The 14998-nt window shown below is 38.7% G+C and overlaps 1 protein-coding gene across 4 annotated transcripts in view; it reads left to right on the forward strand.

The window, feature by feature from the left end:
* The window catches only part of ARMC9 (armadillo repeat containing 9), a 65053-nt gene that overhangs the window by 36793 nt on the left and 13262 nt on the right, over window positions 1-14998 (forward strand). For 2 of the 4 annotated variants that reach the window (XM_086467750.1, XM_086467751.1), the window contains 7 exons: window positions 727-866; window positions 1678-1754; window positions 3743-3817; window positions 4458-4548; window positions 5868-5923; window positions 12957-13061; window positions 13815-13934. In XM_086467750.1, coding sequence (XP_086323876.1) covers window positions 727-866; window positions 1678-1754; window positions 3743-3817; window positions 4458-4548; window positions 5868-5923; window positions 12957-13061; window positions 13815-13934 — 664 coding nt within the window. Of the gene's footprint in view, window positions 1-726; window positions 867-1677; window positions 1755-3742; window positions 3818-4457; window positions 4549-5864; window positions 5924-12956; window positions 13062-13814; window positions 13935-14998 lie in introns of those variants that run through there. The other 2 variants (XM_009949436.2, XM_086467752.1) reach the window with 2 other exon arrangements.

Here is a 14998-nt window from a genome sequence, read left to right on the forward strand (position 1 = left end):
GGAAATAATGTGATTAAAAATGGTGTTCTCCAGTAAGACCATTCTACCAGTACAGACTTCTTTTTTGTATTGTAAAGTGAGGAATTTCTGTTGTAGATCACCACAGTTGACCACCTGGCACTTTATTCAGTATACTTTTTGAGTGCAACTACAGGTTGAGTTCAAAGAATACATGATTTAACAATCTCTAGAGAAAAGAGCAAATAGATTTAAGCAAAAAATCTCATTTGTCAAATCAACAGTACAAAAGTGCTATAGAGCTATGGCTACTATGGCAGAAGTAGCAATTAATTTGTTTTATGGGTCTGTTGTGTGTAGCTGGCTTTTTTTACCAATTTTAAGACAATTGAAAATGCAATTTTAGATGAAGTTAGAAGCCTTAGAAAACAATGAAGAAATTTACCTCAGCAGTTTTCAGGTTGAAAAAACCCCCAAAACATAAACACAAAAAAACCAAACCCGCCCAACAACATTTTATAGTCCTCTAATCCTATGGGAATCTGCATCTTCAATTTCTTCGGGCTTTGTTAATTCTTTAGTTTAACTGATTCTGCCAAAATGGGTAGGTTTGGGTTTGTTGGGGGTTTTTTTGTTGGCTGTCTAGTGTATAGCAGGTAGATGAAGTAGGGGTTTAATGTGCTTATATATATTAGCTATAAATGTATTTGAAAGCTATTTATGATGTGGTCTGATTTTTTTGTGGACTTTTTGGTTTTTTAATCCTAGGCGTGCACTCCAGTCGGCGATGATCAAAGATGGGCTCATTTTCTGGCTGGTTGATGTTCTAGCAGATACAGATTGCCTGTCTGATTACACGCTGGAGTATTCTGTTGCCTTGCTCATGAATCTTTGTCTGCGGAGTGCAGGTGTCGTGCATTTTGAATTACAACCTTATTCCAAGAAATGGATAGGGAAGACTCTGAATCCTTTTTTTCTGACATACCTGGATTCTTTCAAGTGACTATAATTAGCAGCAAGGATCCGCATAACCAGAGATATTTGAGTGTCATAACCAATGCTTTTGAGCACATCTCTTTCCCAAGAATCCAAAAATAGGGAGGTTAACTTGACCAAAATCTGAAGAATTAAGAAAACAGTTAGTCAATGGAACCCTCTACATATCCCTGTGTGAGGACTGCTATTCCTACATTCCAGGCCCAGTTTTCAAAGGACATTTTTTACTTGTGTGAGAGGTTTGTTTGTATAAAAGAAAGTTGGAACTGAGTTGATCAGTAATGGTAAGGAGCTTAACCTTCACCTTGTGGAGTGAAATACTTGTATCCTTCTCTTTTACAACACAGAGATTCCCCTCAAGAAAATAAGGTCCTGTCTAGGTCCAAAAGAGTTAAGAGAAGTTTAAAGTAAGTTTCCTTTTAAAAGGGAAAGCAAGGTGAGGGTGAAAAAATGACTGCTTGCCATACACAAAATAATGTCTTTGTTAAACTGTTAAAAATCCTTTTGTTTTGCATCCTGTCCAAGATGACAACTGCATAAATCCAGAGTAACTCCACTGATTTCAGCTCAGTTATGCGGAGAAGCATTTGGCAGGGACAAGGAACAGTATTGCTCTGTAAATTATATTCCGTACTGATTTTAAAAAGTAGGCAGTTTGCTCTGATCTGTTTGTTTTTGTTTGTTTTTTTTTCCCAAGCATATTTATGTTTTCTCCCTTCGCAGGGAAGAAAATGTGTGCAAGGATGGCAAACCACGTGCTCAAAGTTCTCTCCGATCTTCTCGGCCATGAGAATCATGAGGTATTTGTACAGCAAACTTTGGGTTAAGGAAAAAGTGGAAAGAAAAATTAAAGATAAAAAAAGCAAGAAAGGAAGAAATGGAAAAATAAATTCATTTTCTTTCCCTTGTTAGACCCTCATGTAATAAAGTTGTGTGATATTTTCCTAAAATTCACAATTATGTAATTTTTTTTCATTGGGCACTGGTCTTTCTAGACGTAATTATGTCTTCCTTTAACAAATTTTGGCAGCTAAGAACAAGTCTTTTAGATGCGTAGTTTTCATGCAGTTCGTGTGCCTCCTTGATGGCAGTTTCTGATGCTGTTTAAATGTCATCTCACATCCAGTCATCTCAAGATTGACTAGTTCATTAGCTGAACAATATGTGGTGCAAGCCATTATGCAAAACATCAGGTGCAAAGAAGTAAATTTGCTAGTCGTTTTAAGGAGTATTATAAGAAAGCAGTACACCTCTTACATTCAAGCCCTAATATATTTTTATCTACCACTTCATTTAACCTGCCGCTTAACCCTTTTGTGGTTCAAGTTTCTTTTCTGTCTCCAGACATGTTTGAATCTTAGATGCTAAATTAAACTACCCCAGAGGAAAATGGTAAAAATTATTAGTTATTTCTACCTCATGCTTTTCAACACATCACTCTGATATCTGCCATCTGCTATACAAAGAATTTTTCCAGCTGTGTCTGCAGAAGGTCACTTCTTTAACCATGGAGTAAAATTCAAGGCAGGAGAAAATGCAGGCAAATATTGCATGAAGTTGAAATCATAGGGAGGCAGAATTTTTACCAGGTCATTCTAGATTGATTCCTTGATGATTGTGCAAGGTGCAATGAAACATACACTCTGGTGTCTCATGTTTATATACAATGATTGTATGATCAGTTTTTTTGTTTATCGCTTAAACTGAAAATAGACAATAAATTTGAATGAAGTGTTTACTCTGCATTTTATGAGTTTGTTAGAAGATGTAGATCAGTTCTTTACTAGCACTGTTTTGATTAACTTGAAACTTGTCCCACCTTTATCGTACTCTTTCACTAGCTTTGTTTTTATGAATGATGAGAGTTAATACAATACATACTGATACAAAATACCATCCCAGTCCCTAGACTGAAGTATGTAGAAAATGCTATCATACTGTTGAAGTCTTGCCTTAGAATGGCCTCAAAAGTTCTCTCAGAGGGTTCGTTCTTACAACCTAGTTTGCACCAGCGCAGCTGATAGAAGTTTTCTTATCGAAAGGTAGAAGGCAGTGCTCTTGGGTGCCAGGAGAGCTTCCCGAGAAACTGTGGAATCCTTGTGTAAATCCCAGTCCCTTATCTTTCCTTGCTTCCCCTGCTCCCAGCCTAGCTCATTGTTAATTTTTCCAAGGGTGTAGACAGAGGATGACTGGAAATCTTAGTGCTTCAATACTAACTGGCCAATACAAAGGGTCACATAAGTGCTGAATAAAACTAGTTTGACCGATCTGGTGGCTTTCGCTAGCCATAATACACAGCTTTCATGCTAGATGGGTTTTTTTCCTCTGCTGAGGGACAGTAACAGGCAGCAGGGTGAAAGGATGTTTGAAACTGCTACATCTTTTGTCATCCTGCCTAAGGCTGTAATGCTTGAAGCCTGTCTTGAACTCATGCTGACACAATCTTGTCCCTGTTCTTTGTCCTATTTTTTTATACTGCCCCTAGTGTTTGTCAGAAACTAACTTTTTTTTTTTTTGTTGTAGTACTAGGTCAATTTGCAAGAATACATTTTCAGAAGGGGTAGGGGAGTGAAATTGGCATGTACTGATTTAGATCAAGCATATCACAGTATATTTGTATCCTAAAAGTTCGCTGCTTCCCAAGTGGGAATGTTTGCAAGTGCAGGGTAGCCTGATTGAACTCTGAACATAGTTGTTCTGCACCTTCACTCTTAAATTTTGGTGATGGGTATTTTCACTGGGGTGAATATAAATTTTTCTTAGTGGTATGATTATTTCTTCCTCTTAGATACAACCATATGTAAATGGAGCACTGTATAGCATTCTTGCCAACCCTTCTGTCCGAGAAGAAGCCAGAGCAATGGTAAGCAGTGCTGCTTTGCATAGCACTAAGATCAACCTCTGAAAGTTAGTGTAATGGTAATGAAAGTGTTTTAACTTCTGGATTTGAGGAAGCCATTCCTGGGACAGCAGTGTGTCTTTCTGTCTTAAGAACTAAGCTAGAGAGTTGTGCAGATATAATTGTTGTCAGATGTTTTACCTTGCAGAGCATTGAAAGTCATCTTAAATGATTAAAGACACAACATGAAGCCTATAAGGGGCCACAAAGAGAGAAACTGGGTTTAAAAGAAAGTCAAAGTTCATCCTGCTTTTTGCTTTCCTTCCCTGAACCGTGCACCGTTGTCTCTGTGAATGCGAATTTGCCTTTTTCTATTGACTACTCTTTAACTGAGTTCAGAAGGCAGAAGCAGCAGATCTAATGTAAAAATTTACTGTTCATCATGGATACTTCTGTATTTAAACCTAGAAGCAATCTAGACAGCCTGTTTCTTTTGTCTTTGGGAAGTGTAGGGACAAAATGGAGCCCATGGATCTGGACACAGTGGTTTCACACTGCCTCTGTTTTTCCTGAGGAAAAAAAAAAAATGATGTTTTAGCTAACAAAACTCTGTCACTGTGGTCACGTGAGATACTAATCTAGCAATGTTTTCCACTACATCCAGGGAATGGAAGAAATTTTGCGCTGCTTTATCAAGGAAGGAAATGCAGAGATGATCCGACAGATTGAATTTATTATCAAGCAGCTCAATTCAGGTCAGAAGAACAGATGCAGCTATCTGAGCTGTAAATCTTTCACAAAAGCAATAAGAAAGCTCATGTTTTTACTTGGCATTGAAACTCTCAAAGAATAACAATAGTGTGATGGTCTGAGAGAGGGTGAATAGTGAATGTCAGGATTTGAATGTCAGATGTATTTTAAAATTTCCTTTTGTGTTACAATTATAAAGAAGAAATAAAAGGCTGAGTAGGTCTCAATTCCAAAGTTTTGGGACTGTAAATAGAATGACCTTGGCCGTTTTCTTTCATGCCAGAGGCCTCAGAGTAATGAGAGACTGCTGTCAACTGCAAAAATAAACAGGTGATAGAGTTTATAAAGCAGAATTTAGGGAGTAGGTCTGTCTCTGCTCATCCCTTGCTGTATTGAAGAGTGTAGCTTTGTTGTCTGAAATGGCTTAGCCTGAACAGGGGGCAGAGACAGTCCCTTTTGGAGAGTATGTTGATGGGTCCCAGGAGTTGTAGATGCTGTGTTAGTACAGACAAGTATGAAGAGGTGGAGTATTTATTGTATGTTCTGTTCCCTGTGGCTGAAAGGAAGGCTGAAAGGAGAGAAAGCAAATAATGAAAAGGAGGTGAATTCTGATTAAATCTTTCTGTACAGTAAAAATAGAACAAGTTTGACTGCTTTCTTTGGCTTTTGGAAAGGGCAGAAGACAGCATATCTTACAGTTCTAGCTTGCAAAAGAACAAATAAATTGTTTAAGCATGGTGCTGCCACTATGCAATATTTGTTCATCAAGGGTATAGAATTGCTTCTCTTCTGCCTATGAATGGTATTTTTAAAAGGTTTTGTCTGATTGATGAGTGAATGTTGAGCATTCAGATTTCCAGCATAAGCCTGGCTGCTTTTTTCTAAGAAATTAGTTTGTCCAAAAGTTACGGTAAGTATCATACATAAGTACTATCTTTGTACATGTAAAAGCAGTATAATATTAAAGTGTTTGTAGGGAGACATAGAGTCTTTATTAAAAATTAGTTGAAAAATAGACAAACTTGCAAGTGCACACACTTTCATTCAAGTCTTGTCAGTAATCACACTGAGACATCATAGTGGGATTTATGAGAACTATTCCAGAGTGTTTCTGTTTCTGCCGTTTTCCCAAATATGAATTGATTTGAGTAATTTCTAGAATGCTTTAGATGAGCAAATAATTCCAATAGTTGTCTTGAAAAGAATGGGATGTCTATATGAGAAGCAAGCTAAATCTTACTCTTGTAAAAGAGGGCAATAACTAGGCATTCTGTTGAGTTGTACATGTACTCTTACATCATTCTGTTTTGCATCTTTCTAGAAGAGACATTAAATGATAGTATTGTGTCTGACGATGAAGAGGAAGAGGAGGATGAGGAAGTAAGTATAAAGGCCTTCTGGCACCTTTTAGAAAAATCCTTAATCTTCTTGGCAGAAAATATTTGTGTCAATAAACCAGACGTTGTTTTTTGGAGCTTTTTGGTTTTGTTTTTTATTTATATTATTTTTGCATTAACAAGAAAATTGGATCTGTTTCCATTACCTTTTCTTCATTTGAAGTCCTACTCTTTTATTTTGGTAGACCCATTTCAGCAATGGAAAATAAAGGAAGCAAATGAAACGGTATATTACCAGAATAATTTATAAACAGGTGGTCACTTTTCCTTAAGATATCATTATCTGTTCAGGGTGTGATGACTTCTTTTGCTGTTTAGAAACTTATTTAATATATTTAATAAATATATTTATATTTAATAAATTGTCTGTATGTAATGAAGAAAACAGTAATTACAAATTAAGAAATAAGTGCCAAAAGAAAAGAAAAAAAAATTTGAGAAAGTAAGCATGAGAAACCGTATCATAGTAAATATAAACTGATTAGCTGTGTATTTCCAGCTCTGCTAATAAACGCATTTTATACCAATACTTTAGCATTTTTTGAGAAGCTGTCTTCGTAAAGCAATGGGATCCCAGGTGTAGACAACACAGCGTATTTGATCATTTAAATTAACAAGCAAAGCAAGGTGTAAATGATGTGAGAGAAATATTAAACCCAGTCTTCACTGGTGATGTTGCCATTGCTACGTTGCTGTAAGTGCACAGGGGAGTTCAAAATACACTGTGTAGGCAGTTACATGGGAGTTTTATCTGAAAGAAGTCCTACCATTGAAAAGTCTTGCATGAGAACTTTGAAAGAACAGCTATGGTAGATGTCCTTGGAACAGTGTTTGAACCTATTTAGATGGGTGTGTATGTGCATGTACGTTTATATCATGTATTTGCCCTGAAGAAGTCAGTGACATTGGGAGTTAACGGTCTCTGCAAAATGTTCTTCTATTAGAAATGTTACTGGAGAATGCATTTGCTTGAAAACCAAATTTTTAGACAAAATGTAAATTTTTGTCCTGAACCAGCAAAGAATAAGACGCATAAGAACTTACCAAGTCACTTGTGTCCGCGTCCTACTATCTTGTTGCACGTTAACGCAGATGCTAGTGAACAGGACAGCCATGCTACAGGCTAAAAGTTGCCCCTTTACTGCAGGGTGACTGAGTGCATTTTCAAGTGCACGTTGAGCCTTTTAGGTTTTGAAAGCAGAGAAAAAAATCTAAGTATCCCAACTGTAGCAGGTGTGGTGTGCTCTCAGCTGGTGGGTGCAGCACCTTGCAGGATCCAGCCTTTGCCTGGCAATGTCCAGAGAAGTTTTGCACTGCTTGCATTATTTAGCTCGTTTCTGTGTTGTGGCACAATAGGTGGTGAACACGTGAACCAATTACCTTTGTGACTTTGCCTAAATTTAGAGCTATGTGGAAATTCTAAGTTTAGAGCTACAAGGAAGTTTTACTTAGCGGTCGGTTCTCCCCCTTTTGTTCTAAGGGCTAACAGTAAACTGTTCTTTTTCCTAATAGGATTAGATTATTGTAGTTGTTTCACCTCCTGCAGTCCTGAAGTGAGTTTTCGGTAATCTTTCCACTCCTCCTACCCAAAATCAATGCTTGATGTGCAAGATGGGCTTTCTGGGGAGTAATCATTATAACTTCCCTTTGTTTAACATGCTGCTTAATACCATTTAACTGATGTTCCAAGGCTTTGAGAGTCTGAGGCATATCATGAGAATCCAAGGTGGTGATATTTTTGCTTGAACTCTAATATACTTTTTTGAAGGGTGCTGTGTTCTGTTGGGAAAGCACAGAGGTAAGGAACTCCTCCATGAAAGGTGTGGCATTGAATTGCATGATAGTGTTGAACACTTCCATTACTTTACCTGCTCTTAGGAATGAAAGGAAGGTGAATTCTCCTGTTCGGTCATACCCCCTAGACAAGTTCCTGCTGCTCACAGTCCCAGCCAAGGCTCTAGGTCAAATAATTTTGAAATGCATTTTTACCATGGAACCATCATGTGATTAAAACAGAATTCTGTCACTTCTTATTATTTGACTCAAAAATAACAGTAGGCTTTTGAAACAGAGAAATGTCTGATTCCAGTTTTTCATTAGCTTTGCCAGTATATTAGAAAGTCTCATTAAGCCAATCTTAAAACTGTTTCTAGTGTAGCATTAACTGTGACACATTCTAAATCCCTATTGCCGCTGGGAACTATAATTCCGTTCTGCTACAAGGACGCCTGGTTTCTTGGTCCCTCAGTTTAGAAAATATAGTTTACAAACAGCAAAATGATACACAATGCATAGTGTTGTTACTTTGTTAAATAAGGAAAGATTTGTTGACTCACTGCCTCAGACTGAATGTATTTCAGAATATGTCCATATATTGCCAGTTCAGTGACCTGCATTCAGCCAGCTTACTGATACTATAATTTAGAATCATAGAATAGTTTGGGTTCAAAGGGACCTTTAAAGACCATCTAGTCCAACCCCCCTGCAGTGAGCAGGGACATCTTTAGCTAGATCAGGTTGCTTAGAGCCCCGTTCAGCCTGACCTTGAATGTTTCCACTCAGATGCCCCAACTCTCTCTGCTTCAACAGGTCCATATCTTTCTTTTGCTGAGGGCTCTAGAGCTGGACACAGCACTGCAGATAGGGTCTCACCAGAGCAGAGTAGAGAGGCAGAATCACCTCCCTCAACCTGCTGGCCATGCTTCTTGTGATACAACCCAGGATATGATTGGCTTTCTGGGCTGCGAGCGCATATTGCTGGGTCACATCCAGCTTTTCATCCGCCAGTACCCCCAAATCCTTCCTGGCAGGGCTGCTCTCAATCCCTTCATCCCCCAGCCTGTATTGATACAGGCACCGACGCAGATGCGGGACCTTGCACGTGGCCTTGTTGAACCTCATGAAGTTCACACAGGCCCACTTCTTGAACTTGTCCAGGTCCTTCTGGATGGCACCCCATCCCTCAGGCCTGTCAACCGCTCCACTCAGCTTGAGGCTGTCTGCAAACTTGCTGTGGGTGCACTCGATCCCACTATCTATGTCATTCATTGATGAAGATATTAAACAGCACTGGTCCCAGTACGGACCCCTGGAGGACACCACTTGTCACCAGTCTCCATCTGGACACTGAGCCGCTGGCCACTACCCTCTGGATTTGTTGCTGATCCACTCAATATGAGTATTTATACCTTCACAACTTAAGAAACCACAAAAAGACACTCTTACGCACTTATTTTGTGGGTTTTATTTGTAAGAGCCCACGAAGGTTCCCCGTGCTGTTACTATTACCTTTCATGGGTTTTTTGCTTTTATCTGTGTTTAATTTAGAGTTGTTGAATTGTCTCTTGGCTTTGAGCAGATCTTGTGGTAATGACTACTTTCTCCTAAACACTGCTTCGAAGGTGCAGTTGAGTCTGTTGGAGGATTAGTTCTGGGATAGCGTAGAGCTCAGGATGTGCTGGCTTCTGCAGTACGTACCCACCTTCATTACGATAGCCATCTGGGATGTGTTGACGCCCACAGTTAGATTGCATATTTTCTGGTGCTTAATATTCTCTTGACTGTTCTGTTAAGTACTAACTTAATGTAATTTTCTTCAGTATTTGATCTTTATATTTGCTTTATATTTGACTTGGACTATCTTTAAAAGCTGCTTGTAAAAGTGAGTATGTGATGTTGTAGCTCTAATTCAAAAGTTTAGTTACAAACTTGAGCTGTGTTAGATAACTGTACAGTGATGATTTATCAGACACCCTCTGATCCCCTGTCACTCAGCACCTGGCAATAAAATCAGTAAACTGCAGTGTGAAAATACACTTCAGCTAGAGAGTACATCAAAAGAAAGAGAGCTTAATTACAGACCTAATCGCACGACTTCAAGCCATTACATTAAAAGACTTTGCTGCCAACGTCTGCTGCAGCCTGTGAGCGATGGTGAACAGGGCACCAATTGTGTTATTTCAGCAGTGGAATGATGGCACCACTGTCAAAGCTCTTTTTCTGTACAGGGAGGTAGAGGAAGGACACATTCAGCTCTGTTGCCAGGTATGTTAAATAACGTCAGGGAGCAAGGTTGGCAGGGAGAGGTGCTTCCCAGAAACCAGCGTTCTCTGTGAGAGAGCTGGACAGAAGAGCAGGTGATGTTCTCACTGTAACGTGTAACACTACCCAGGTACAGCATAGCCAGTCTTCTGTAAAGCATCCTTTGAGAAAATGTTAGCGCTTGATGCTGCATTAACATACCATATAAAAAAAAAAAAAAAAATCTACCAGACTGTTTATAAAGCTCATCTTTGCAAATTTTTAATTTTTTTTTTTCAAAGTATGGTATATTGTGTAGTTTGGAATGTGGGGTTTTTCGTTTTGCTTGATGCAGATGATTGTTGCCTAGTCCACAAGTGTTTGTCTGTGTTTTTCCGTTATCTGAGTTATTTTTCACACCTACACAGCTTCCCAGGAGCTGATGGTAATTCATCTTAGCTTGGAGAGAAGGACAGATTGAACATCTTCCTGAGGTCCTATACAGCCTTATCTTTTATGGCTGAGCATCTACAGAATACCTCTTCAGGAGGATGAAGAGGATTAACAATCTGGTATCCTCAAAGCACTTACAGAAGAACTAGGTCTTTAATAAATCCATACATGAACAAATACATTATGGAAAAATTTTACTCTGAACCTTAGAATGCTGTGTGGATTATTGAACAACTGAAGCAGTTACAGAAATACTGACACACACAGGCATCTAATCTCTCTTAACTACAGCTTCGGAAGCACCTGTACAAGGCTGTCTGATACGACTTGGGACCTGTAGGATGCTTGTGCCCTTTCACAGCCGCAGGGGAAGGCCAGGCAGGATATTTCAAAGTCAAACTGGATGGTGCTGTGGGCTACTGAATTGAGCCCTTTATGTGTGTACTTTTTATCTTTGCTTGACGCCTGTGAATGAGGAGGTGATAAGCAATGAGAATAACTAAATCAAAACAAAAGCTATGGGTTTTAAGCCATGTGGTACAGAGGTTATTGAACTGTAGAGCTCTGGGAAAGCCAACACCTACTTGGTCTGAGTGATGGTCGTCTCATTATTTGTATGGTATCAGACAGGAACCAGCCAGCCATTTCCATTGTAGGAAATACCTTCCCTGTACACACTTCCAATGTGTTCTTCCTTGTGCTGGTTTTGTTGAGCACTGTCCCAAGCATCCATGTTATTGGCTAATCTTTGTGGAAGAGGGTATTTCTTACTTTGGCTATTTAAAACTATTTGAGTCTAAATCTCAGTAAAGCGAAAGTGCTTTTCATTTTCTTTGTGCTCTGGGGCTCATCATTGTTTTTAATGGAGTTTATGCCAGGCTCTCTACATTACTCGTGCTATTACAATATATATTATTAGAACAATTAATTTACTTTTTCTGACAGTCGTTTATGTTTACTGTCGCCACCTGTTTCAAAAGCAAAGCATGTTTTCTTCATCTGGGGTGGGTCTTATTTAGGGTATCTTGTGCAGCACAGAAGAGAATTCTTTTTAGTAGCAAAACGCAAGCAAAAATACTATCTTGTTCTTGTGTAACTACTTTTGGTTTGCTGGAGGAGTCCCTCAGACTTTAACATTTCCTGGCTTGTAGATCTGTAGAAGCTGCAGAACTTCCATGAAAGATGAATCATCCATAGTTATACTAGAAATAGGCACAGGAGAGTGAATTTTTAGTACTTTTCACTTGAGAAGCTGATTACATTTGATTTTTGTGGAATAAAGTCAACAGAGGTTTGTTGCTGCCTTGTGTGATATTTGTGTCCTAAAGTACTGATTCCAAGAATTTTGTATCAGCCCCATATTGTCAGCCTTAGAGCTTCCTTGCAAACCTCAGTAGATGCTGCTACTTCACATCGCTCTAAAAACAGCTGCTGTTGGACATCTGTGGTCTCACCTTTCAGGAACCACTGCTTGAGAAGGGGTTTTGAATGCCCAGCAATAAGGATGTGGTTTTTTTCTCTTGAGTGATTAAAAATTATGCCTCTCTTTCTTGAAAATGAGTAATAAAATGTTTGAGTTTGTTGGGTTTTTTTCCTTCTTGGGGAATAAACAGCAATAAATTACTTCAGTGTTTTTGTCAAGATAGAGGGACCTACCCTGAGCTGCTGAATATGCGTATTGGCATTTCAATCTCATGCAATGCTAGCATTATGTTCAGGAAAAGATTATGAATTGTATTAAGGTGTGCTTACTTTATTTTTACTGCTAGTTGTTATAGTCTAACTTAAATTTATGCTTTTAATACTGTCAGGTGATACTGATACATAAAAGATCCAGATGGGTTTTCTATCAAGTTTCCTACCATCCTCTTTGCCTGAATGATATTGAATGATAACTTCCTTGTGCCTTTTTTTTTTTTTTTTTTTTTTAAGAATTGACTTAGCTTATGTTTTGGGTTTGTCTTTTTTAAAAACAAGGGTAGCCTTTTCTCAGCCTCCAGTGTGGCTGAGAAATGCCATCAGGTTGTTTTTTTCAGACTGTACTATATGGCTAGATTGACTTGGACAGATCTGCAAATACTAGAACTCCAACCTTTATACCAACTGCTTGTTAAGGACAAAGCATTGCATCACTTCAGACTAGCGTGCGGTGTTCTACAAAGATATTAATGACCAAGATTTTTTCCTGAGCCTTTATTAGGTCAAGCAAGGAATAATTATTTGGAGTTGGAATTTTGAAGGAGAATCACTTTTAAAACACATGCTGTAATTTTTGGCATAGCATTTGTGGAAAAAGGGATGGGTTTTTTCCTTCTCTCATGATTCTTTAGTTCCTGGTTATGTCAAAAATTTTGGTGAGTCTGTCTTGAGGTGTCTGCTTTTTCGGTGGAAAATGCTTGTACGTTGCCATTTATATGTGCAGTATGAGCAGTCATTCATCTGGACGGTACATATCATCCAAGTGACTACTGAAGTAAGAACTAAATTTGAAATGAAAACTTCTTGGAACCTGGGCTCACATAATGTGTGTGTTGCTGTTGCAGGAGGACCATAACATTATGGAGGCCGATCTAGACAAAGACGAGGTTTTGCAACCTCAACTGGGAGAGCTTGCAGGAGAGAAGCTGCTAACCACTGAGTACTTGGGAGTGAGTACCAGGCATTAGGATCTTGAAATAAATTAATTTCCTGGATTAAGTGTTTAATTTCAGTAGTTTCATCACTTTCTAAATTCCTTTCTTCAATTTGTTGCTTGAAGAGCTGGGTTCTACCTGCATAGCAGTCCAAATCTTTCGCAGTCTGTTTTATTAGTTGCTGTTCAGAACAAGTAGAATAAGTTTGAGAAAGGTAGCTACTGTTTCACAGGAGGTGGTCAGGCTGTGGCTTAATAATAAGCTAAAGGCAGCCTTAGGGTTCTAGTGTTAAATCAGTGACGCTGTGGGCACACAAAGCTGAGTGCTGAGCAAGTTAATACTGGAACACTGCACTGGTCTGAAATTATTTTGAAAAAAAAAAAGTTGAAAAGTTAACTGTGCCTGCAGGCGTTATGCCAGATCAAGTATTTGTATGTCTTGCCTCAAGCAGCAAAAACCCATGAAGTAAAAAGGCGCAAAGTTTGCATGAATGCCATTTCGGGTGCTGTGACTGATTTGAGACAAATGTGACTGTATACCTGGAGTCTATAGGTCTACCAGTGATGATGGTGACCTGAGATAAGATGTCATGGAACAGCATACATGATGCCAGGGGATTTTCTCTAGTGACACCAGAATGCAACTTAGTTTCTGATGCAATGTTTCTATAGAATTTTCTCTATAGCTCCAGTTACCTGTCTTTCCAGGGCATTTTCTTTTTTTTTTTCTTTTTTTTTTCTCCCCATCTCTTTATTTCCTGTGTATCAGATATTGACTCATACTCCAAAATCCAAGAAGAAGCTGTTTCCTGGTGTTCATCAGAGCATAGATGAGCCTCTCCAGAGACCTGTGACGCCAGGTTATCACAGAACTATGTACCTAATGTAAGTCCAAACAAATGAGACCAAGTTGGATTTTTTTTAAGCTCCTTTAAAAAACAAAACAAAAAAAACACCCAACAATGCCTGATAAATAAACCTTCTCTACCTAAAAATGCATTGCCATTGTCATTCCTTAAAGATCATTTCAAAAAAGGAAAGGAGAGGAATGTTGTAGGCAGAGGATGGTCCATTGGCTGAGGTCACATACTTGGAATAGTTCAGTAAATGTTTACTTATCAATTTGATTTAAATTTGCATTATATTCTTCATGTTCATAGTCCTTTCATCTTCTCATAATATATTCTATTGGTAAGTTGCATAGACTGTCTAAAATGCCCAGGATCTTCCACTTTATAAGCAAGAAAGTATATTGCTCTGGGGAGGTTTGCTACACACCCGTAAGAGGACAGATTAAAAATAAAATGGCAAAACCAAAAATCTTGTTATGTTAGATTTCCTGCTTTGGAAGAAATACATTTTCCAGCGGGATTGTCTGTGACACCTTGCTCTTGGTGTGATTGTGGACTTCATATCCTTTCTCACAGTGATCAACTTCTGCACCGTCATAATGTCCACAGCTTTTGCAAGTCCTCTCTCTGTGTATTAAATGTGCGAGTGTGTAAGAAGAAAACAGCATTCCTGGTGCCATATAGCACACTGCAATTTATGCATCAGAAATAATCTCTAGAATTGATCATGTGCCTCTCTTTACCACCATCTACCCAGGCAGTATGTTTACTTAACATCATCCTGGGATACTGGAGTGACGCTAGTCCTGGATTTTGTCAAAACTTGAATCTCATTTTGAACAGCTGTGCAGCTCGTGCCTCTGCAAGATGGCTTCAGATTGCTGCTGGATACAAATTAAAAACACCTTTCTACCACACTGGTTCTGGTAGCTTTGGGTCAAAGAGAAGTGTTAGTTTGATGGTGTGAAGCAGTCTTTACAGATTGCCTCACTGTGCAAACTAGGGAGGAAAAATGTAAACAGCAGAAATCTAACATGGTGGAAATATGTGAAAATTAATTTGCCTCCTGCTCTGGCCAAATGGTAGACATAATAGGAGTGTT

Source organism: Leptosomus discolor, chromosome 7 (assembly GCF_034619465.1).
Source record: "Leptosomus discolor isolate bLepDis1 chromosome 7, bLepDis1.hap2, whole genome shotgun sequence".
Taxonomy (NCBI): Eukaryota; Metazoa; Chordata; class Aves; order Leptosomiformes; family Leptosomidae; genus Leptosomus; species Leptosomus discolor.